At 33.0% G+C, this 23,072-nt stretch overlaps 1 protein-coding gene and 1 long non-coding RNA gene across 9 annotated transcripts in view; one reads left to right on the top strand and one right to left on the bottom strand.

Moving 5' to 3' along the window:
* The window catches only part of Traf4 (TNF receptor associated factor 4), a 491,235-nt gene that overhangs the window by 43,091 nt on the left and 425,072 nt on the right, over nucleotides 1-23,072 (bottom strand). The window contains exon 1 of one of the 8 annotated variants that reach the window (XM_035368300.2): nucleotides 8,079-8,438. The exons of the other annotated variants lie outside the window; for them this stretch is intronic. Within the exon in view, the coding sequence (XP_035224191.1) occupies nucleotides 8,079-8,189 (111 nt within the window). The 5' untranslated portion in view covers nucleotides 8,190-8,438. Of the gene's footprint in view, nucleotides 1-8,078; nucleotides 8,439-23,072 lie in introns of those variants that run through there. 8 annotated transcript variants of the gene reach the window in all.
* Nucleotides 14,383-20,000, top strand: LOC146997970 (uncharacterized). Its single transcript, XR_015039973.1, has 3 exons — nucleotides 14,383-14,502; nucleotides 16,963-17,052; nucleotides 19,877-20,000. It is a non-coding gene; the product is annotated as an uncharacterized LOC146997970 (long non-coding RNA).

Raw genomic sequence — 23,072 nt, forward strand, 5'->3', positions numbered from 1 at the left:
CACATTTCTCATTAAATTTATAAGTAAAATTTTGGAAGAGTATTCAATTTTAGATCAAGATTATCATTTAATTAAACGATGCATTTATATATTTTATTACATACATGGCAAGGATTTTTTTTCACTGAGTAGTCTGTTTAAAAAAAAAGGGGGGGGCGGGATGTCATTCGGCATCGATTTAGTTTGGCGGTATTGATAGGCAAAGGAAAGCTACTTTTCCAGTACTTCAAAAGTCCAACAAAACACACCATCATTCAGGTTCAAAATTCTAGTTTGGTTTTTGGAATAAGTTTGCTTTGTACCTTTGCTGTAAGAGAAATAGTATAAAAATAATCTAACAACTATAACAGAAACTAAAAAATAATAGGAACAAAAACTGAAATTCGCGGATTTGTTTGAGATTTGCGGAAAATACTCTAATTTTTGTGGAAATAATCGCAGAAGTTTGGAGCCGTGATAAAATCACTACTCTAGATGCCAATAGTCTAAAAAATATTACTGATTTTACATAGCTATTCTGATCTGCAAATACGCACTCTCGATTTTAATGACACAATAAAAATAATAAATAAATGAATAAAAAAATAGAAGTTTTCAATTGATTTGCTTGATGGTCTAGTAAATCAAAACAACATGTAAATCTAACAGTGCTTTACTCCCTCCCCCCCACTTCCAGATTAAACAAGTTCAAGGTCAAGATAATTGATACGCTAAGATAACAATCCCGGAAAAGACATGGATGTCTGTATCTGTTCATCCCTCATTCTTACGAATGTAATATCACCCTACCATAGAAGTTCTTTGTCCTTACCTCGCGCGACGCTTCCCTGAACAACGTTCTCGATGATAAGACATCTATTAGTACTAGTAACCAAAGGGTACTAGTAAGCACTACTGAAAAAGGGGGAGAAAAAAAGTTAATTAAAATATTTATTAAGCAAAATGGTTTCGACGATTTTATATATAGTTTTAAGCAAACGGATTTTGCGCCCTGGAAAATTAGAAGTACTGCCACTTAAGGAAAATATTTTTTTCAAGCCTCATTGGCAGACAATCCAATAAATAAATCCACAGCTACGTTTTGAATAATTAGGCTTTTCTTTATTAAATAAATGCAAAAATATCCACGTCGCGTTAGTTTACGACGAAATGATATCACAGAAATTTTTATGCTTATTATTTCGCTTGCCCTTTTGAATACCTTTTTATAAGCACAAGATGGTGATCTACAGCATTAATTTCTAGAGAATTAATTTTTAAATTAGTACGTAGGGCTTTTGACAGCTACTTAACTAACTATTTTAGGTGTTACAGTGAAATCTGCATACTTGTGACAGATTACAAGTTTTTTTTTAATTTTACAAATACTAAATTTTTTAATTTTTTGTCAACTTTTTGAATTTTTAACAGTAAACTTTTCGAAGTATTAGACAGTAATGTGGTATTTACAGACTGCATTATTTTTTTGGAGGGGGGAGGGGAACGAGGTACTGATAGGACAGTTCAAGATTGCAAAGGTTTCATTTTAATGTCCCCCAATTATTTATTTTTACATTGTTACGAAATGCTCAGCTGCGATAAGATAGCTTCTCCACAAAGCGGTGTTAGGATTGCCAGAAAGTTGCAAGGAAAGGCAGGGTTACCAGATTTAGCGCGAAATCGCTCATTAGGCAACAAAATTGGCGATATGCCACAGACGGTGCAAGAACATTCTAGAACGAATTCTTACCGGTTTTCCAGAGAATATTCTCAAAGACAGGCCAAAAGCTATATATATCCTGCCTGTACGCGGAGTAAGGGATTATCGAGAGTATGTTGAGTTCAGTAGTCTTAAGTTCAAAGATTAGCACGACAGCGATCGACCTAGTCGGCAGCTGTACTTTGAAGTGAAGCTGTCTTTCCCGTTATAGCCTGATAACCTGAAAGATGTGCTGCTGATTGTTTCAGAGTGTTTGTCGTAGTTTTTCGACGACTGTAAAACTGTCACGTATAATACTGACGAATAAATTGTGTTCTTCATCAAGTGTTGTCATCAATCACTCCAAATTCACAAAGTCATAGAACGCAACAATATCAAAACTCAAGGTAACTCAAGATAGTTTACAAAATTAGCATAACAAATATTCTTCCTACGAGCGTGATTATTAAAGGTGACACCTACACGTTAAGCATAAAAGAGCATTCATAGCGAAAATTGTTTCAATAAATTAAGTTTCTCCTTTTGTTGAAGTTCACGAAACACCCTTTCGCAGAAAGGATATTTACGTTAGTTAGATGAAAGGGAATCCTACAGAATTCTTCTGTCTGCCAATATCACGCTTTTAGTTCATTCAAATGTATAAAACGTGCAGGTTTTAAAGGTCTTTATTTTGCTAGTTTAAATGCCACATTCAGAATTTTTCCACGAGCCTGGGACTTACTAAGCTTCGTTTTTCTGTTTGTCTGGATCAAATCTTGAAATTAACTTTAAACCTAACCTTTTTTTTTATTTTATTTTATTGCAATTATTTATTGTTTTTCCTTGCGTGTATTTACGTTGATTATCTGAGATTCTAGAAAAGTTTTTTTTTTTTTCAAATGTTGGTAATTTTCATTACTATTTTTATTGTTTCGAGCGGAAATTTTCTTTCTTGCTTAACGATCAAACTAATCATTGCAAAATTTCCATTTTAGCATGTTGTAGTAGTAGATTGGTTTTCCAAATGGAGTTTTTTATCGCTTAATATAATTTATCGAACTGAGGCAGTTTTTATTTTTAAAAAAACTTCCATTTGTTTTATGGAATGATACGGCTACTAACAACAACGAATCTGTAGATATAAAATGTAATCCTTTACCGTTAGTAGACTGGATTTCTAAATCAACTAGAAATTAAAATGAATGGAATGAAATCTTATGTAACTAATATAAATCGGAAGGCGTTCAAACGAAGACGTCATCACATACTTCATTGGCTTTGCTGATCAGAAGGGAATAATTTTTGCATTTACACTCGATTTTTTTAATCCATTCGTTTTTTTCTCCTTTTACGAACTGAAAAGCATAAAAATTATAAATATGTAAAATGAAAATATTAAAACTCTAACTTCAGTTTTCAATAGCCATTTAACTCTCGACTTTTATCTGGATATTTCCCCTTTCAGTCTTAGTTACTCTTAATAATAAATTGCTTTGAACTGGCCGTTTCGAAATGAGTTTGTAAACTGCTATAACATAGATGCTTGCATAACGCATCAACCAATAATGATTCAGATTTGGGAGCCGAAACATTTTATTAACCAATAAGAAGAAATATGAACTAGAACTAAATCATTCTGAACTGAGCCTTCATCTTGATTTTAGTCATTCTTTCTAACAAGGCTGTTGTTGTTTCTTTTCTTACCGCAATGTCTTAAAAAATATAAAATTCCTTCAACAATGCGTAAATTTAAGGTAATGAAATGATTAAAATTTCAAGGCCATATAGGACCCATCAGTGGCTAGCAGATGAACACTGAATGTTCAAATCAGTAACTGATGAAACCCCCTTGTGGTAATGCAAACGCTGAGGTAAGGAGTGATAAAGATTCCTAATCTCCTCCTGCGATACATTCTGCCAGACATTCCTCAACTGCAGTTCCAGATCTACGACATTTTGGAATGTCCAAATCTGGAGGTCTACAATATCTCATTTATGTTCGCTTGGCGAAAGGTCTGGATGCCCTTCTGGCAAAGAAAGAGTATCAATACCTCGGAAACAGCTCAGAGATTAAATGTTATTGTACGTCGATGTTATTGTACTAGTGGCATCAAAAGTTGATGCCACTAGTACAACTTTTAATAACAGAGATTTATGATTTTGCTGGCTAATTTCTAAGAAACTTGCCTTTTATAGCCTAGTCGAGAATTTTAAGCCATGGAATTTTTCATGACCACCAGCAAACATTGTTCTTGTACAGTTTTCAGATAAAGGAAATGTCGTCTTTCCTGCTGAAATAAATGTTCTCCATTTATAAGGTAATTCTCCCGCCATCTTAACATGCCTTCGTGGTGTGGCGGTCAGCAGACTCGGCGCGTATTCGAGAGGTTCGTGGTTCGAATCCCGGCGAGGGCATTGCTCCTTTTTCATCTTCCCTGCTTTGAAATAACCTAATATCTTTACACGTTTACCTCAAGCCTCCTTTTTTGGTTTTCCATGTTTGACGCGGATTTATTTCGGATTTCTTAAAATACGTGAATTTTATTTTTGTATTTTTATTTGCTTCTAAAACATCAGTAGTAAACATTCGATGGCCACTAACAGAATAGATTAAATGTAGTAACAGTAAAGTCAGTATGGTACATGCATTATTGCATTTTAAGATATAACAGGTTTTTAAACGAAAGAACTTAGTCTTTCTTTGTTAGCAGCCACATGATTTTAAGTTGTGAATAGGTCGTATTTTTATAAATTTGAATGAATTCAATCTTATAAAATCGGATAGGTCAGAAAACAACGAAAGGAAGTTATATCGTAGTTACTCTCATTAAAACGAATAACTTTTCAGAATGTTCAAAGACAATAATTTTGTTCTATTTACTTTCTTCTTTGGAATAGGAAGTATAAACTAAATTATTTAATTTTTTAAGTCAGGATATTTTTGATTAAATGCACAAAAAATTAAAGAAAAAAAAAAAAAAAAAAGAGAGAGAGATTACTTTTTAGCTAAGTCACAACATTTTTAAGAGTGGCATGAGACAAAAATAAAAACAGAAGGAGTGCTTGAAAGTTATATTTGAGATATCAATAAAATTTTAAGGAGCAATAGAAGTAATTTATCAGGCATTAATTAAAAAAAATAAAAAAGGCTAAAAGCCCGTTGCGTATTTTCTCTAAAGCAGTGATTTTTCAAATTGTGTTTTACAGAACCCTGGGATTTCAATAAGTATTCCGCAAGTCAAAGTCAAAATTGAAAAGAATTTTTGAATACCCTGTAGAGTACAAATCTAAGCATCTGAAATAATTCATAAAATAATATTCTTAATTTTTGTGTTAATAATTATTCAGTTGAATACTGAATTAGTAACTACAGGTGTTAAATATTTAGTCAAATTATTCAATAAAAATTGTAATGAAATAATAATTTTCTTTCCATTTTCAACATAAGTCCGGGCTATGTCAGTATAGTTGCGATGCCTTTTTTTAAATATATGCTTCTCCAAGGACGGATGGTGTTCCATAGCAAAATATTTTTTATGGGTCGATAAAGTTTGAAGATTACTGGCTCTATATTTAAATCAGGATTCGCACAGAAATTAAACTTCTTTTTTCTTCGTCTTTCCCCAACTGACATAACGAGGTAGTTAACTACTGTTAAAACAGGCACTTCAAGATCTTTATGACCTTCCCTCATTTGCAACCGAAATGCTTCTCGTAATCACCGTACAGCACTTACTTCCTCAACCTCATATGGGGTTTAATCCAAGTCAGTCTTCGTTTGTGCGCTTTTCACGAAGCGAAACACGCTAAACGGAAATGAAGTAGGGGGAAAAATAGGGTATTTCTGCAGTTACTGTTACTATGGTAACGCGTTAAGCCGGGAGGGAAAATGACATTGAAAAGCCTGTTCTATAACAAATTTGGATAACTGAATACTTTTATGCCTACATTGCAAAAGACAATGAAATAGCTAACTGCGTTCTAAAAATGTAATTTATTTTACTAATTATTGCGAAAAAAAAATGGAAGAAATATATACAAGAAACGTGCATCTAAATCATTAAAGAAAAAAGAAACATCAGAATCAAGACGACAGGACTGATCATTCTGCAGAAGAATGAACAGTACCTCATTCATAATTAACATTACTGCTTTCGACATTTCGAAACGAAAATGAGGAGAAAATGAATTATACTGGATTAAAAAAATATTGATTAACGTAACTATTTATTAAAACAGTGCGCAACACCCCGTTGAAACGATTTCTTAACCATATTGTTTATTTCTGATGGGCAATTACATTTCTAAATTAAACAGTGACATTTCAGGAGAAGAAATAAACATGGACAGCCCATTATTGAACCATAATAAAGAGCTAACAGTTAAAATAAATTGCATCAGGTAGAAGGTAGGTATAAAAGAATTTCCCTATCAACTTTTCTGCGAGAGAAACAATATTATAGTAACTTTTCATTTGCTTTGCTTTTAAAACGGGAAGCTTTTTAATTATATAGCATAATTAAAAGTAGGAGTCTTCAACCTTTCACGCCCGAAAGCCACATCAATAAATTCACAAAGATCCGCGGGCCACATGTCTGTTCAAAAAAAAAAAAAAAAAAAAAAAAAAAAAAAAATCTGAAATGTTTCAGATTTTAAATTACGTCCAAAGGGGCGTTTTTTAACATTTTGTGTGTTACCTTTCTTTATTAAATATCATGTTCCTCGCACTTAAACCATAAGATCCAGTGCAACAGCAATATCGCAAAATAGTTTTAAAACGAGCATATCTTTAGAATTTCCGATACAGAGACTCACGCGCTGGAGATAAAAATGTTTTTTCTGCACAACGTTGCCATTGCTCGCTTTGAAATCCTTGAGTTAATCAAAAATTCGTCAAAGTTTTAAAAAAATAGGAAATCGATCATAAAACAAATTTCAAATTTCAAATTTGGTCTTCCACATGCTCATATTCGTTGAAGGATTACGTTATTCAAAATTCGATGACTCTATGTACCGTTGTTTTATCACAATACGAGAAATATACATACATTTATGCAGATTTTTCATTATTTAATTTCTTCAAATATAATGCAGGACTCTAACATTTTGTGGCAACAGTTTGAAAAGTGAACCGACATTTATGAGTCCGACGCAAAATGCCACAACGAAACTAATAGTCCTTCGGGATTCAAATCCCTTTGGACTAAAAAAAAAAAAAGTGTAGTCAAACAATTCGTGAATTTTCCTCCAAATGTTTGTCTGTCAGCCGGTTCTTGGTTTTGATTTTCGGATTTTCATTTTACAAAAAAGCTGTTCATATATGTAGGTACTGCCAAAGATAGAAGGCACGAAGAGTGCATGTTTACGAATTCCTGGATACGTGTCTTTGGTCACATACTTCGAATAAAAATCAATTAATGTAGGAAGAAGAAACTTGATTTTTCAAAAAAATCTGCATTTTACTGCAGAGTCTAACTGTAAATCTATAAATTCTAATTGGAGTTGGAACAATATTACATAAGAAAAAGGTGAAATTTTAGAAAAAAATTCCTCATTTTCAGAAAATGTTATCTCAAATTTCAGGCATGTCAATAAAATGTTTTAAATATCAAGAAATAAGGGGAATTTTTTTTTACGGCAAAACGCTGACAAGGCAATTTTTCTTGAAATCAAAATTTCTTCAAATGCAAATGTGGGGCAACCAATACACCTTCAGCGGGCCACGGCTTGAAGACCCCTAATTTAAAGCATGAATTTCATATTGCCTAAAAAAAAGTGATCTGCACTTTTTGGGATTGTCTGATCGCCTTCGAAAATCATATTTTATGCAAAATCTACGTCAAACAAAAGTTACGCCACCACAGCTTTTTGAAAAATGCATATCTTCTTGAAATTTTTGTTGAATCGCAATAAAGAATGAAACCCAAATATGATTTACTTACCGAGATACATATAACAAAAATCAGCGTGCATTACTTCACAAAAGAACCAGTGAAGTTATTCATTGTATGGCCTAAACTCCATTCTAAATAACGTAATAAGGAGCGTTTGTATACGGAAAGAAGATTTGTTTAATACTCTGTGTGTAGTGCTGCTTGGTTTGGAAAGACAAATGAGGAACTCCAAAACTATAGCCTCAAAGAAACAGACTTTCAGTGTTAATGCAAATCTGTTGAAGTTTTAAATGGTGTTATAGACTGAGACCAGAGTTGAGGTTTACACTTTTTTTTTAATAATTTTATTCTGTAGTTTCGTAATTCATAAGCTGGATTTTCCCTGCTGGTAGGTCAGCCGAGAGAATGCTTCCAGCGCAAAGGTTTAATACTGAATCAACATTAAAATAAAGACCTAACAAATACATGCGACAGATGGGAAAAGATTTTAAAAAAAGTGTTATTACCTTAGAGCCGCAACGAAGATTCGATCCTCCCCCACCGCTCCGAAATCCACACTCTCCCCAACAGGGGTTGTTTCTCCTGGTACTCCACGCGGTGTAGTCCTCAGCCTCCATCGGGAGCTCTGGCTCCTCTTCTCTCAATGACTGCCTCGAGCCCGTGTTTCCAACCGCAGGATCTTCGCGACACGCTCTGCTGGGAGGGAGAGAGAGAGAGCCTTTCCGCTGTTGTTCCGGGGAGAGAGGAAGGGAGAGGTGGAATGGAGAAAGGAGGACGTAAACGGCGCGACAAAACTGCGCGCGTTTTCTCGCAGACGCGCGGAGATGAGCTAGCTCGCTATACTCTCGTCCACCCCCTTCTATTCGATGTCGCCGCCGGGATATTCCTTTCGCATTTTTTTTTTGAGGATTTTCGTTTTTTTTTTTTTTTTTTTTTTTTACCCATTCGTCATTTAGTAGGAAAGGAAAAATTCACAGAGATATCGGTTTTCACGTTCTGGAGCTTTACCGATGCTGCAAGTATCGTTTTATCAATGTTTCATAATATATATAGTTCAGGTTCAGGTTAGTAACGGGGGGTGGAAAGTGAATAGAGAGGTCTCGAGTGCAAAGTTGCCAATTGATATTTAAAGTTTTGAAAACAACAATACTACAGAAGCAACATTTTAATTTGCATTACTTGTTAATTGAGTGTCAGTATTTTCATTATAATTTCCATTGCTCGTTTGTTTTCAACAATCCTTAACTTTTACAATGAGCGACAATACACAGACTTCGCAAGGAGAATACAACAAGAATTCTTAAAACTCTTCAAAAACCAGTTTTCGTTGAATAATAATTTTATACAAAAGCCGTATCCATTTCAACAGAACATAAAACAGATCCTTCTGCTTCGGATCCCCCCCACCCAACAAAAAAACTTATGAGTAATTTGCAATCAAAATACATGCGACATTACTACCTTATTTCTTATTTTTATAGTAGATCTTCTTTTTTTACTTAAAAGTAAATAAATTAAAAACCTTTGTTACAATGTTAAACCTTTGCACTGGAAAACATTCTCCCGGTTGACCTACCAGCAGCGAAAATTCAGCTTACAGCTTACGAATTACGAAACTACAGAATAAAATTATTAAAAAAAAAGTGTAAACCTCAACTCTGGTCTCAGTCTATAACACCATTTAATACTTCAACAGATTTGCATTAACACTGAAAGTCTGTTACTTTGAGGCTATAGTTTCGGACTTCCTCCTCTGTCTTTTCAAATCAAGCAGTACTGTATGCAGAGTATAAACAAATCTTCTTTCCGTATACAAACGCTTCTTATCACGTTATTTTAGCATGGAGTTCAGGCCGTACAATGAATAACTTCACTGGTTCTCTTGTGAAGTAATGCACGCTGATATTTTTTTATATGTATCTCGGTAAATAAATCATATTTTGGTTTGATTCTTTATTGCCATTTCAACAAAAATTTTAAGGAGACATGTATTTTTCAAAAAGCTGTGGTGGCGTAACTTTTGTTTGGCGTAGATTTTGCATAAAATATGAGTTTCGAGGACGATCAGACAATCCCTCGTTTTCAGAAGAAAAAAAAAAAAAAGAGCAGATCAATTTTTTTCAAGGCAGTATGAAATTCACGCTTTAAATTATACTATATAATTAAAAAAATTGTCCGTTTTAAAAGAAAAGTAAATGAAGAGTTACTATAATGATGTTAGTTAGCTGGTGTGCAAGCCATTATTCTTACCAAGGTGCACAATATGTTTTGTTAGCAACGTTAATCTTTCAGTAGTAATAATAATGATCCAAAGGTTTCTCTAAAAATAACACGAATTAGAATGTATTATACATTACACCAATTACAAATAACATTAAATAAAGAATAATTATTATAATAAATATTAAGAAATATGTTAAATTGCTTTTAAATTAATTCTATACATTGCTTTACAGATTTACACTTTTAAATTACTCAGTCAGTAAAGGAATGTACAGACTTAATTTGAGAGATGAATTTAAAGATTTTATGGCAACAGTCGGATAATTTGCCAGGCGGAATCGATGATAAATGCTTTGGAATGGTTACATAACAGAATAACAAAAGGAGTGGAAAGACTAAGCTAGACGCTTTTCATGACCCGCCCACCCAAAAAAATTCTCAACTAAAAATTAAAAAATTAAAAAAACATTCTAAAAAAAGTAAAAAGTAAAAAACATTCGGAAAAACTCTCAGTTAACATAGACAAAATTGCAAATAGTTAGAATTAGATGAGTAGATATGTTAACTCGCCAATCACGCTTCGAAAATTCTGCAGCTGTTATTTCAGTTACTTCTCTTTTCTCGATAAAGACTCAGAATCCAAGAACAGCAATCGGCAATTACAGATGGTAGGAATTCATTTGAATTGTTGCATTAATAACTGCAACATGCTGTAAAGTTAAGCAACAGATCTCCGCCAAATGCCATTTAAGTAACAGAAATGACACTGAATTTTACTACAATCCCTATTTATAAATGATAAACAAAATCGGTCGCACGTATGAGCAATGGTATGGATACACGTAAGGTAGTAATTTTATAGTGATATGCGTCTTAGGAAATATTCTGACATTAAAAAGCATCAGTTTTTTCCACATCAAATGAATCAGCTTATAAGGTATTTCTCCAGCCTTCTTAGCATGCCTTCTTGCTGTAATGGTCTGCACGCTCCGCGCATATTCGACACGTCCGAGGTTCGAGTCCCGGCGAGGGATTGCTCATTTTTCATGTCTCCTCCTGCTCAAAAAAACCTAATTGGCGCCCGAACTAAAAAAAGTGGTGGATGATGATTCTCTACCAACAGGATTTGGCGATTGGGTCCCCAGTCGCCCGTTAAAAGGGGGAGTATATAAGGTATTTCTCCCGCCTCCTTAGCATGCCTTGGTGGTGTAATAGCTAGCACACTCGACGCCTATTCGATAGGTCCGAGGTTCAAGTCCTGGCTAGGGCATTGCTCATTTTTTATCTCTCCTGCTTACAAAAAATAGCTAATGTCTCTACAGGCTAATCAGAGATACATTTAACATTATTTTCGGGTTTCCATTACAATTGTTAGACCATTTAAGTAATTTTAATACCATCTTCGATACAATTTACAAGAAAATAATACGCTGACATACAAAGGAAAAATTTCTCTCGAATTACCTTTCACCTGTTCAAGTCAAATCCATCTAATACATGGCAGATTTCTGGAACACAGAAAAATGCTACTTTCCTAAATAGCATAAAAAGCAGCCATCTGTAATCTGTCATTTAACCTCAACATTGTCGACGTTGAAAAATCCTTTTCTAAATTTAAAAAAAAAAAAAAAAAAAAAAAAAAAAAAAAAAAAAAAAAACTGCTCCTAGACGAAAGATACTGCACAGAAGATAATTTCTGTATGTATTACATACTGCACCTAAACGTCTTGCCCGAAATCTTTTGTCAGAAATCTGATTGATTAATAAACTCAAGTACCAGTTTCGAAGTGCATATTACAATACTTGTATAGTTACGGACTAATTATTCATATCACTATTTTGTACCTGCCAGCTATTTTATTTATTTTAATTAGCTTGAGCGTTAAAAAACCTAGTCCGCGAAACTTTCTCAAAATTGTTTTAGTAAATCCAAGGCTATAAAATTTCATGATACCCAACGCGACCGCCCAGCAAATTTTGTTCTTTTTTCCGTGAGAAAATTATAGCCCAGAGTATAATTTTTGAAATGATGTGATAATTTAAATACCGTCCATTTCTAACGCGGTATATTCGAACTGTAAAAAATCGATGTTACTCATCATTCATTAAGAACAATTTGGGAAATATAAACATATCGATTCATTCTTTTCATTCTTAAAATGAATACTAACGCATGGAAAGTTCCCCATATACATTAGAGCGGTAAATATGTATATGGGGTATATGTAATGTAAATATGTATATAGAACACTGATAGTTGGACCCGGGTTCAAACGTCTATGAACGGGCTAGCGGTATGACAGTTTTCCACATCTGTAATATGATTACTAGCGAGCTTCGTTTAAAAATCCTCCAAAACGGCATCTCTTCTCTTAGGCAGATAGCCTTCATATGATTTGCCATAATCCAAATAACCGTCAAAAGCAATATGGTTCTATATGGTGTCATTTGGAAAGTATTTATAAATATACTCAGTTCAGTTTTCAAGAATTAATGGATCTTCTTATATTTATATTTACGATTCACACGAAATATTTTTAAACAAAATTAATATTTAAAAAAAAAAAGGAAGCAGTGCCTGTACACCCTAAATCTTGACTTCCTCCTTATGAGTTTGATTAAGCGATTCTTTAACCGTTTCTGAAATATTTTCCGATTACTGATGAGGAGATATCGTATTCCATCATACATACTCTCGTTGTGTACGTGGCTAAGCATGTCCAACTAGTATACTAAGAGATACCCCCATAGCACAAAACATCCTCAGGATGTCCTATTTAAGTCGCAATATCCCGGGACATACTTAGGATGTCCTAAGGATGTTGATTCTCAGATGTCCTGAGGAGATCGTAATTTAACATCCTGAGGATGTCTTATTTAAGTCGCTATGTCCCGGGATATGACAGGATGTCCTGAAGATGTTGATTCTCAGATGTCCTGAGGAGTTCACCAATTTCACATCCTGAGGACATTCATTCTGCATTGTCCGGAGGACTTTCGTTGTCAAATATTTTGAGGATATTTGTTCTCAAATTTACCAGTTTTAATTTTTTGACGTTGCACATCTGAAACTTGCACATTATTTTATTTTTCATATGTATTTTACTAAGTTGTTTCTAAATGCTGTACATTAAAAATATTGATATGATTGATGATTTATTCTTGTTATTTTGTTATTAATTTTAACTGCTATTTTTTCTGACGTTTTTAAAAATTTATTTAGTCATGGAAAAGATTTTTTTCAATGGATTAGCATTTTCTAGAATATTTGCAAAATTCTAAATAACATATATTTTTTTTTATAAAAAATGAATAAATTACATGTATAATTACTTACAGATTACAAACCCTACTACAAATATAGGTAAAATTAGATATATATATATATTTAATTAAGGAAACGATTTTTTTTTTTTTTTTTAAATTTGGGTATAGAGACATTAGGTATTTTTTTGGAAGCAGGAAACATGAAAAATTAGCAACTGCCTTCGCCGGGAATCGAAGGAATGACCTCTGGAATATCGGCCCAGTGTGCAGAACCACTACACCACGAAGACACGCTAGGTGTGGTGGTGGTGTATTTAATTATGGCAAAGCACACTAGGGCTATCTGCCTAAGGGGAGGGATGTCTTCGTGGAGGACTTTCTAAGGGAAACTGGCTCGTATACACGTTACACATGGGGAAAATCACGAAAACACCCATGCAGCCAGCCCGTTCGCGGGATTCGAACCTCGGATCGCACTACCAGGGTTCAGCCACTTTACCGCTCGGCCGCTGGTGGGCCGAAGACACGCTAGGAAAGCGGAAGAAATACCTTATATTACTTCTCTTTTTTAAGGCCGACTTTTTTTTAAGGGGATCCAATCACTAAATCCTGGGTGTGGATATACCTCATCCAACACCTTTTTAGTTCGTGCGCCACTGTAGAGACATTAGGATTTTTTGGGGAAGCCGTAGAGATGAAAAATTAGCAACCGCCTTCGCCGTGAATCGAACTACGGACCTCTGAAATACCGGCCCAGCGTGCAGAACTATTACACCACGAAGGCACGCTAGGAAAGCGGGAGAAATACCTCATAAGGAAAATTTTTTTCCTCTAATTACAGGACAGAAAATGTTTTTCAATCGCGCGATCTGTTATTGATATTGAATTACAGTCGTGCGATAACTTCGCAGTAAAGATACATCTCTGATGACTATCGAAGATTCTAGAAACTTTGGTCTTATATAGAGATGGTCGTCTTATAGAAATAATGCTTAATATCAATATTTATTTATAATCTCAGAACTATTGTTCACTTTCAGAAGTGGTCGTTTGAGAGGCGATATTCTATATATTTATTTACTGATACTCTCAGATTCCAAAATTTGTTTATATTCTCAGAAATATTGGATGGAAGGTGGTCGTCCCATACAGGCAAAATTTTACATTTCATTAAAAATGAATTCGGCATTATTTAACTATTTCCCTATTAATTAATTAATTAGATAAAGAAAAAATTAGGAAATAGTTCTGTTTATTACGGAATAATGTAGGAAGTTCTACAGAACTATATTCTTTCGCGTCATTGCACATTGTATCCGGCAAACTACTAGTTCCTCGTATTCTTCCGCAAATCCGTAAACATCTGTCTGATTTGAAACGAAATCCAAAATGGCTGCGCCATGAGGTTAACTTGTATGGATATTTTTTGTTGCATGAAAGGTAAGTTCAGTTGCAATACTTGTATGTTTACTTTTTTTGCTTTTCGAATTTATGTTATTTATGTCATTTTGACAGTTAAATGTTTCACAGCTTTATGAATTGTTACCATTCTGTCGTGAATTACGTGTATCTCAATGGCTGGCTGTCTTTTCAAATATCTAATTTGCCCTGCTATCCAAATGTTTATGACTGAATTTTTTTTAGTCTAGTTTATGCATTCAGTTTCAAAATAATATGTGTGATCAGATTGCTTATTATTTTATTGCAGCAATAAATTTATGTTAAATAGTTTGAACAATTGTATAAAAATAAGAGTTTGTATTGTTTTGTCCAAAATATGTATGGTTGAAACATTATCTTAATCTAGTTTGTAATTCAAGTTTTTTTGGCGGTACTGTTCTGTTATTGGGAGCAGAATCGGAAATGTATGAACCTGTGTTCGTAAGTAAGTGCATAGATGTTTGAATGTAGACACACACACATACAAATATACAAGCATACATAAATACATTTCTGAACTCGGTCCTGATAACAGAACAGTACCTTTTTTTAATCTTTTTTGAATATTTTATAAAATGATTAAGCATTTTTCAAACTGCATATCATTTTAAGATTCGACTTGCAGGAAGACAAAATATGGTCATTCAATCAAATGCTTATGATTGCTTTTAACATTTTCTCATAAATATTGTTTGCATTTTTATTGTATTTTAGATACTTTAGTTATGTAAAGTGAACATGAGAATATTAGGAAAGCTGAAGAATATGAATAGCTACCATAATACATGTATTTTTTCATCGAGCCCATTGTTTTAGAAACCAATGCACCATTATTATATGCTGGCTTATTTTATAGTTATATGCAATTTAATTTTATGTTCATGTTACTGTAGTATTGTCATTATAATAAAAGTATTGATAATTTTTGTTGAATCTTGCAAGTTGCCTAACATTCAGAATTATTGCTACCGAATTTTACTGATAGGTTTTTTCGAGTTGACATAATCTGTCTAAAATAAACTGGTGTTTAAATTATTTGCATTTCTCTTAATGTTTCATTGAAAGTGAGATGGAAATACAAATGCTATCCAGAAAAGTGAATTCTTTTTGCCTGAAATAACAAACTGTACTAAATGATTAATGTTTATATCATTTTAGAAATGTCAATATTAAAGTTTCCCCCCCTTCTCTTCTTTGATTTTGAAATAATTTATAATAAAATAATATATGCATAAGTGTAATTAATGTAAAGTGTCATTCAATAATATAATTTATTTTTGCTGATATTTTTGTATTTCTTATCTGGGTTTTCTTTTGGTGTTAGAAGGAGGAAAATAAATAAAACATTACAGTCTTTTAAATAACACAGTTACAGTAATGTTTATTGAAGCAATCAGTACTGTGTGATTGAATAATGTTAAAATGCATTGTTCATAAGGAAATTTGCTTATCTTTGTGTTATAGATTTTATTTTGATACAAGCTGAAATTTGAATTATTGGAAGCACTTTGAAAACCTGAATTATTTCCTGAATCATTAACCAGGCCAATATATAACATACAAATTTTCATACAAAATTATTTCTTTGAGCATATTATAAAGAGCTCATTTAATTTTATTATTTGTACAAATTTTAGACAAAAGTAGCATGTAACAGTTAAAGATTTATTGAAGCCTACTTGTTACTTGTGGTAACAAAGAAGTGTGAAAGATATTGCCACATTAGCGAACATGACGATCATTGATGCTTACTTTAATAATATATTGAGAAATGCTGGGAACTTTCAGAAGTAGACATTTCGGAAATGATGGGCTTGATAAGAAATTTACATGGTTTTATTATTTATTCTTTAGTTAAGAATGGATTTTAGATGTTCATGTGAAAGAATTCTGTTTAATTAGTGAAAGAATTGTTAAAGTTTGGCATTTAAAAAAATGAATTAATAATATGAAATTATCTTTTTATTATACATATATTACTATATATTTCTAATGCGCTATGTAAATGTCAGTGCTAAACAATTGAGATACTATTGTCAGGGCAATCTTTTCTTATACATGAAAAATTCTGATACTTTCTTATTATCTACCCTCACAGCTTCAACTTAAGCTAAAACACGATAATAGCAAACTGTGAATATGCATACCACACACATGTATTTACATGCTTTAATCTTTATTTCTGAATAGTATTCCATTCGATGAAAAATATGTGAATATTGACCCAATATATATATTTTTGTGGGTGTGCATCCTAAAATTTCTTGTTTCTTATAAAGTGCTTAAACAGAGCAGTAGATATGAACCATAAACTAACCATTTTGCCAATTTTCACAGCTTTGCAGATAGTCAGAAAGCACCAAAATTTGTAATAATGTTAAGTTTAAATGATGTTCTATACTTTTGTGTTAATTTTTCTATTCTATTAATTCTATTACTGTGTTATCAAACTTTCTGCAGGAATTTCAACTGGTTGAGATGTTATTACCATGTGGAGAAGAATTTGGTTTTCAAGCTAGAAAAAATTGCAGCTGAAGGATTTTGTAGAAGGTCAGTCAAACTGGTTTTAGTTAATTATAATTTAATTTTGAGTGAAGAATTCTCAAATTTATTTATCATAAGTCTCTAAAGGTCTTCTAACTTAAATTCTGCTTGTTTTTGAAATTTTTCATGACATTCATTCTTTGATTATTATTATTTTTTTTAATTTACTAACTTATGTCCAGGCACATAATGTTGCATTTAATGCCATACCTTAAATATTGTAAAATTTTAAAATAATACATTTCACTTAAAAATGTGGTTGTGACAGTAAATTTTCTGTTACATTTAATCATATCTATAAACATTGGTATACATAATTTTTCAATAATCTGTATATTATTTTGTGCATTTCTTTTACATCCAAGATCTGGCATATGACTTGGTTTTCAAACTGATAACATGGTGTAATAATGTAATCTAATGGTTAAAGTTTATTATGGAATGGGCCAAATTTAATAAATTATTCTTTGATAGAAATTTATTCATGTGTTCAGTGTGTCTCATCTCTTTAAATTGCTAAAGTAAATTTTATGTACTTGCATTCAGGAATTTTGACTGTATCAGAGAAATTTTATTTCAGTTATTATAACATTCAAGGGAAAAAATTCATTCATAGCTCCGTATTTAAAATTAGTTAATTAAAGTCCTTAATAAAGAAGGACATTTTGTTGTTTTTAATGTTGATAGAGTTTAATTCAAAAATATGCCACATTAAGGGTTACTTTTTAACCTAATTTAAAATGTTCATTACTTTAACATGTCCAATAATTGTTATTTTAACTCCGACATTGTAATAATATCAAAATTCCTTACTTTTTGATGGGTAATCCAAATGTAAAACAAGAAAAGAAAAAATTAAAATTTAGAAGTATATTTATTTCATACCTCTAACAAACAAAAACAACACAAGCACTTTTTATTGTCTATCTGCATAGTGTGGCATATCCTGTAAGACTGAGATTTGTATGGTCAAATCCATGTTTCAGTTAAAGGAAAATGTATGCACAGTCTTCTGATTTTCCCTTCGATTAAGGATTCTGTATACACTAGCATAAGAAATATATTAGTTAATGCAGTGTTATACATCAATATTTATAGACAATTATTGTGGCTATGTTTATTATAATTTTGTTCACTGTAATGGCTGGAGTGCCTAAACCATCATGCTGTAAAACTCAAATCTTCATCTCTGCATACTGCTCCACTAGTGTTTAAACCACTGAAATGGTGATTATGGTAGAACATCTTTGATAAAAATTTACTCTAATGTAACCCTTGGCGAATCGTTTCTTTTTTTTTATATCAAGATCGTCACCTGAGAGGATCGGCACCAATTTCAAGGTGGCCGCTACACAAAACCAAAATAAGAAGTCAAAGACATACACAAACTCTGTGTCCATGTACACATCGACCTATTAAAACAGAGAACTGCACAAACTGGGCATTGTGCACTGCCTTAACTTTGTCCATGTACACATTGATCTATTTTCACTTTAAGAAAATCAGAAAGTTAAAAATATCATAGTTACCAGAAAAAATTCGCCACTGCCTAACACACAGACAACCAAAAATACACAAACAGAGAGGAATAATTACCAAAAATACATATTTCCTATCATAAAAACATTAAACAACAAATCTTCTAACAAAAATTAACACACAGAGACAAAAAAATAAATGAAACATTTTTTTAACATACCTTTTTTTTTCACATGCATATGTTTAGGCTTCCCACCACCATCCTCCAGGTAAGCAATTCAATTAAATTTTTCCTCAGACATACTCAAACGATGGTACCCACACCGAAATAATAAATAGCATGTTCAAAATACAAGACCATACCACTTCCGTGCAACCAAACACAGCAATTGAAAAGAATGGTAAGAACCAAAAACCTGGGTCCGTACAAAAGGTTTACTATTAAAAAAAGTAGCCCAAAACTAAATTTATCACAACACATTGGCAATATTTGCAGAAATAACTCCTTTTTATTGACCAAAAAAAAAAAAAATTTTTTTTTTTTTTCCCCCCCCCCCCCCAAAGGCTACTTTCGCCAACATTATCAACATTAGGGTTACCGAAAAACTTATTTGACGCAACGGGCTTCCACATTTCACAAACAACCAATACCACTTTGCGATTTTTTTTCAGACAGAAACCAAAGTGTACCATACAGTAAAGATTAGCCACATCTTCATTTACTACTGTTACAAGTACTTCTTTGGTAAATTTCTGCGGTTAAATTCAAAAGTTTAAATTTGCATTAACATGATCAGATTTTATTTTCTGCACGTAGCTAACAATTACTTATGAGTTGTCAGATAAATGTTACCAGATGCAGTTAATTATTTTTTACTTGCCAATCTCATGAGCCAAGTTCTTTTTTTGCTCCTGCAAGACTTTACTTTGACTTTGTGTTGCAAAATAAATTCATTCTCACTCTTTTTGGACTTGCCTACACATTAAATTTAAAATAGTTTTATGAATAGGTAAGATGTGATTATCATAATTTTGTTTCTCTCTTTATCTTGGCAACTTTATATGTTGATTCAGTATCCAGGTTACCTACCAGTGGCTGATTGATAAAACTGCTCATATGTTCAGCTGGTGGTTTGAGTTTATTTTCTGACATAAAAAATTTTAAAAGGCATCCTACATGTTTATTTTACTATAATCGAAAAATCAAATAATTGCTACTGTGTTTATAGGTGCTAAATGTTAAAATATTTTAAATGCTTCCTTTAATTTGCATTCTAATAGTCATTTGTTTAAATTTAATTATGAATTATATTCACATATAGTAATTGTGAGTGTTTTTTTTTTATTTTAGGTGCTGTGAAAGGCAATGACAGAGATCCAATTTATCAAGAGTTCTTATATACATAAGAATACATGGATATAAGATTGTTTTTCATGAATTCAAATAAAATGTGATAAATTGGATTAATAAAAACCATTTTGAATTTTGAAAAGTGTTTTTCCCTCTGTTAATCATAATATAGTGCCATAAATTTCTGAATGTGTTTATTTTTCATCCAAATAAATAGCTTTACAAAAATTTGTCATATTAATAGATATTGCACAATTTAGCATTATTATACATATTTATTATAGCAGATTTAGCTGAACTACTTTTTTAGTCTCTCTGCAGATGAAGTCACAAAGGTAAGTGGTTAGATATTTTTCTGTATTCCCCATTAAGTAATTTTATCTGGTAAATTACCATTACTTATATACAATAAAGAATAAGCTTTCCTTGAAAATACAAAAATTTGCAGATATTTCAAAAAATTGGTATACGTAAAGTTCTTAAATTGCCACATATGCGAAACTGAAAATGTTATATATGAAAAGGATTTGAGACTATCTGTGTAAAAAAAGTAGGTTTTAGATCATCACACCTTCACATACTTTCACTGGGATTTTCCTCTCTATATATACTGGGATGTGACACTAAGCAGTTGAGAGTATGTATTTAAGAGGTTAAAGGGATATTGTAACTAGTGTTTCAAATCCTGATAACATCCCATACGCTGTCGGTGAGACGTAGATAGGATGTACTGGGATGTGACATTAAGCGCTCAGGAGGATGAGTTTAGGAGGAAATTGGGATAATACGGGATGTCCTGAGGATGTAGTAAGTAGAACTTTAAATCCTAATAACCTCCCATATGCTGTCGATGGGACACCGATAGGATTTTTTAGGATATAATGGGATGTGCTTAGGAGGTTTGTGGGATGTCCTGAGGATGTAGTAAGTAGTTCATATCCTAATAACATCCCGCACGCTGTCGATGGGACTTGGTTAGGATGTCCTGAGGATATCCCGGGATGTGACATTAAGCACTCAGGAGGAGGTGTTTAGGAGGTTCGCGGGATGTCCTAAGGATGTGCGCATATCCCGCGAGCAACATCCTTGGGATATTCCAAGGATGTTTTTGTGCTATGTGGGTATGTGGCTCGTGGTTCAAATACCGAGGAGGGCACAGGTCAGGACATGAAGAAGTTGATGGGATACCAGAATTTCATCAGTGATTACACAGTTATAATTCCACTGCACTAACTATACAGTTCCGCCTAATTTTAATGAAGAACACCCGAAGAAATAGATCCAAGGGTCTTTTCTTTTTTCCGCTACCCCAAACCTCTCGAGAGCACTTTCGACTGGGCAATTGAAAATTTTAAGTGCCCCTATGTTGCACAGACAATATACGCTTACAAATATTCAAGTCTTCTCCAGGATTTGAACCTGGGCTCAATGATATGACAACCAGCATCGCTAGCCGTTATACTAGCGAGGCCAACGAAGCCATAGAGACCATCAAAGTATTCGAAGAAGGAAACACGGGGAAAAAAAAAGGTTCCCACAACTGATTCTTCGCCTTTCTTTTTTTAAAAAATCTTAATGCGATAACTGCATCAGCAGAATTCTTCATGCCACCCCCCCAGCCTCATTTTTCCTAAATCCCAATAGAATGTGTGTAGATGTTTTACACACCCTTTAATCCATACAGTAAATATTATTAACCACAGAATTTGCTCCCAGTATTATCAAATATTTTAACAAGTTATTGAATATTTTGGACTGCAAAGGGAAATTTTGTTCTTGTTTATAAAAGCATTTAATGCTTGCTTTTGGCGATAAAATCGCACTTAATAAAATATCGGTTATTAATAATGTATTAAATATTCGTAATCAGTTGTATACATTATTTTATAAATAAATCGTGATTGCTTTAGGGCACTTGGAGCTCTGATTTTCGATCATGTTTCTGTCTAGTCAGTATAAAGTTCTGAGTACCTTATAAATATAAAATTCCAAGCAGAAAAATTAAAATTTATTGCAAAGATGATGCTTTCAGCAGACGAATATTTGCTGTCTCGAAGAAGTTCATTCATAATTAATGTTCAATACCACGCCGCAAACAAAGCGTAAAATGTACACGGTACCAAAAATTATTTTTATAAACCGTAACCGTGTTTCAGCGGTAGCCACGTTTCTTTCAGCTAAAGCGAAAGAGCTGTTAAGCATGAGTCAGAGCGAGAAGGCTGCTTTGATCTCTGCTGGGCTGCACGCAATCGCACACGAGACGACATCTGTGTTAAAATGAGGAAAAATGAACACAGAGAAAAGATTTCACGTCAAAATAGGATGAAGTCACACAAAAGTAACAGCCTTGAATTAGCAGACCGAAAAGACCGCATTGTACTGATATGAACGGTTCTTATTCCCATGCTTAACGTATGCATGGGTGTGCAATAAATTCAATATCATCACGTGATTAAAAGAAATCTCCTTCAAGAACATGGCCCAATTACCACAATGCAACGCGGCAAGAAACATTTCCATCCGCTTTACAAAAGACAAAAATCTAAGAATTTCCTTATGTATATTTTATAAGAACAGGAAAGGAAAAAATAGATAAAATACCATTGATCGCGAGAAAAATATTGTAAATGCAACTAGCTTCCATTTAAAGTTGAAGGAAGTTGAAATTTTTGCAACTTCGCTTGAAAAATTCGCTTTCACGTCCCTCTTTTCTGCAGTTCTAAAGTAAGTCTGATAAAACATATGGAACACAGAAACGTCAAAAATTCTCTAGGGGGAAAAAAAAGAGAAAGTCAGAAAGAAGGTTCAAATTTTAATGCCATTCAAAAGAGTTTAGCCAATTTTTTTTAGCCCAAAGGGGCAATTTGCCCACAAGGCCTATTAATTTCGTTTTGGCATTTTGCGACGTTCACTATAAAACGGTGCATTACTTTTCAAATCGTTGCCACCAAATATTAGACCCTTGCATTATATTTAAAGAAATTGAATAATGAAGAATCTGCATGAATGTATGCATGCTTCTCGCATTGTGAAAATCAATGGTACCTAGAGACATCAAATTTTGAATAACGTAGTCCTCCGCTCGAATATGGGCATCTGGAAGCCCAAATTTAGAATTTGTTTCATTATCTATTTCATATTTCGATTTAACGAATTTTTGATTAACAAACTCAACGGGAGCAATGACAATTCTGTA

This window comes from Stegodyphus dumicola, chromosome 3, assembly GCF_044657685.1.
Source record: "Stegodyphus dumicola isolate Sdum_Otavi_A_Nest chromosome 3, ASM4465768v1".
In the NCBI taxonomy this organism is placed as follows: domain Eukaryota; kingdom Metazoa; phylum Arthropoda; class Arachnida; order Araneae; family Eresidae; genus Stegodyphus; species Stegodyphus dumicola.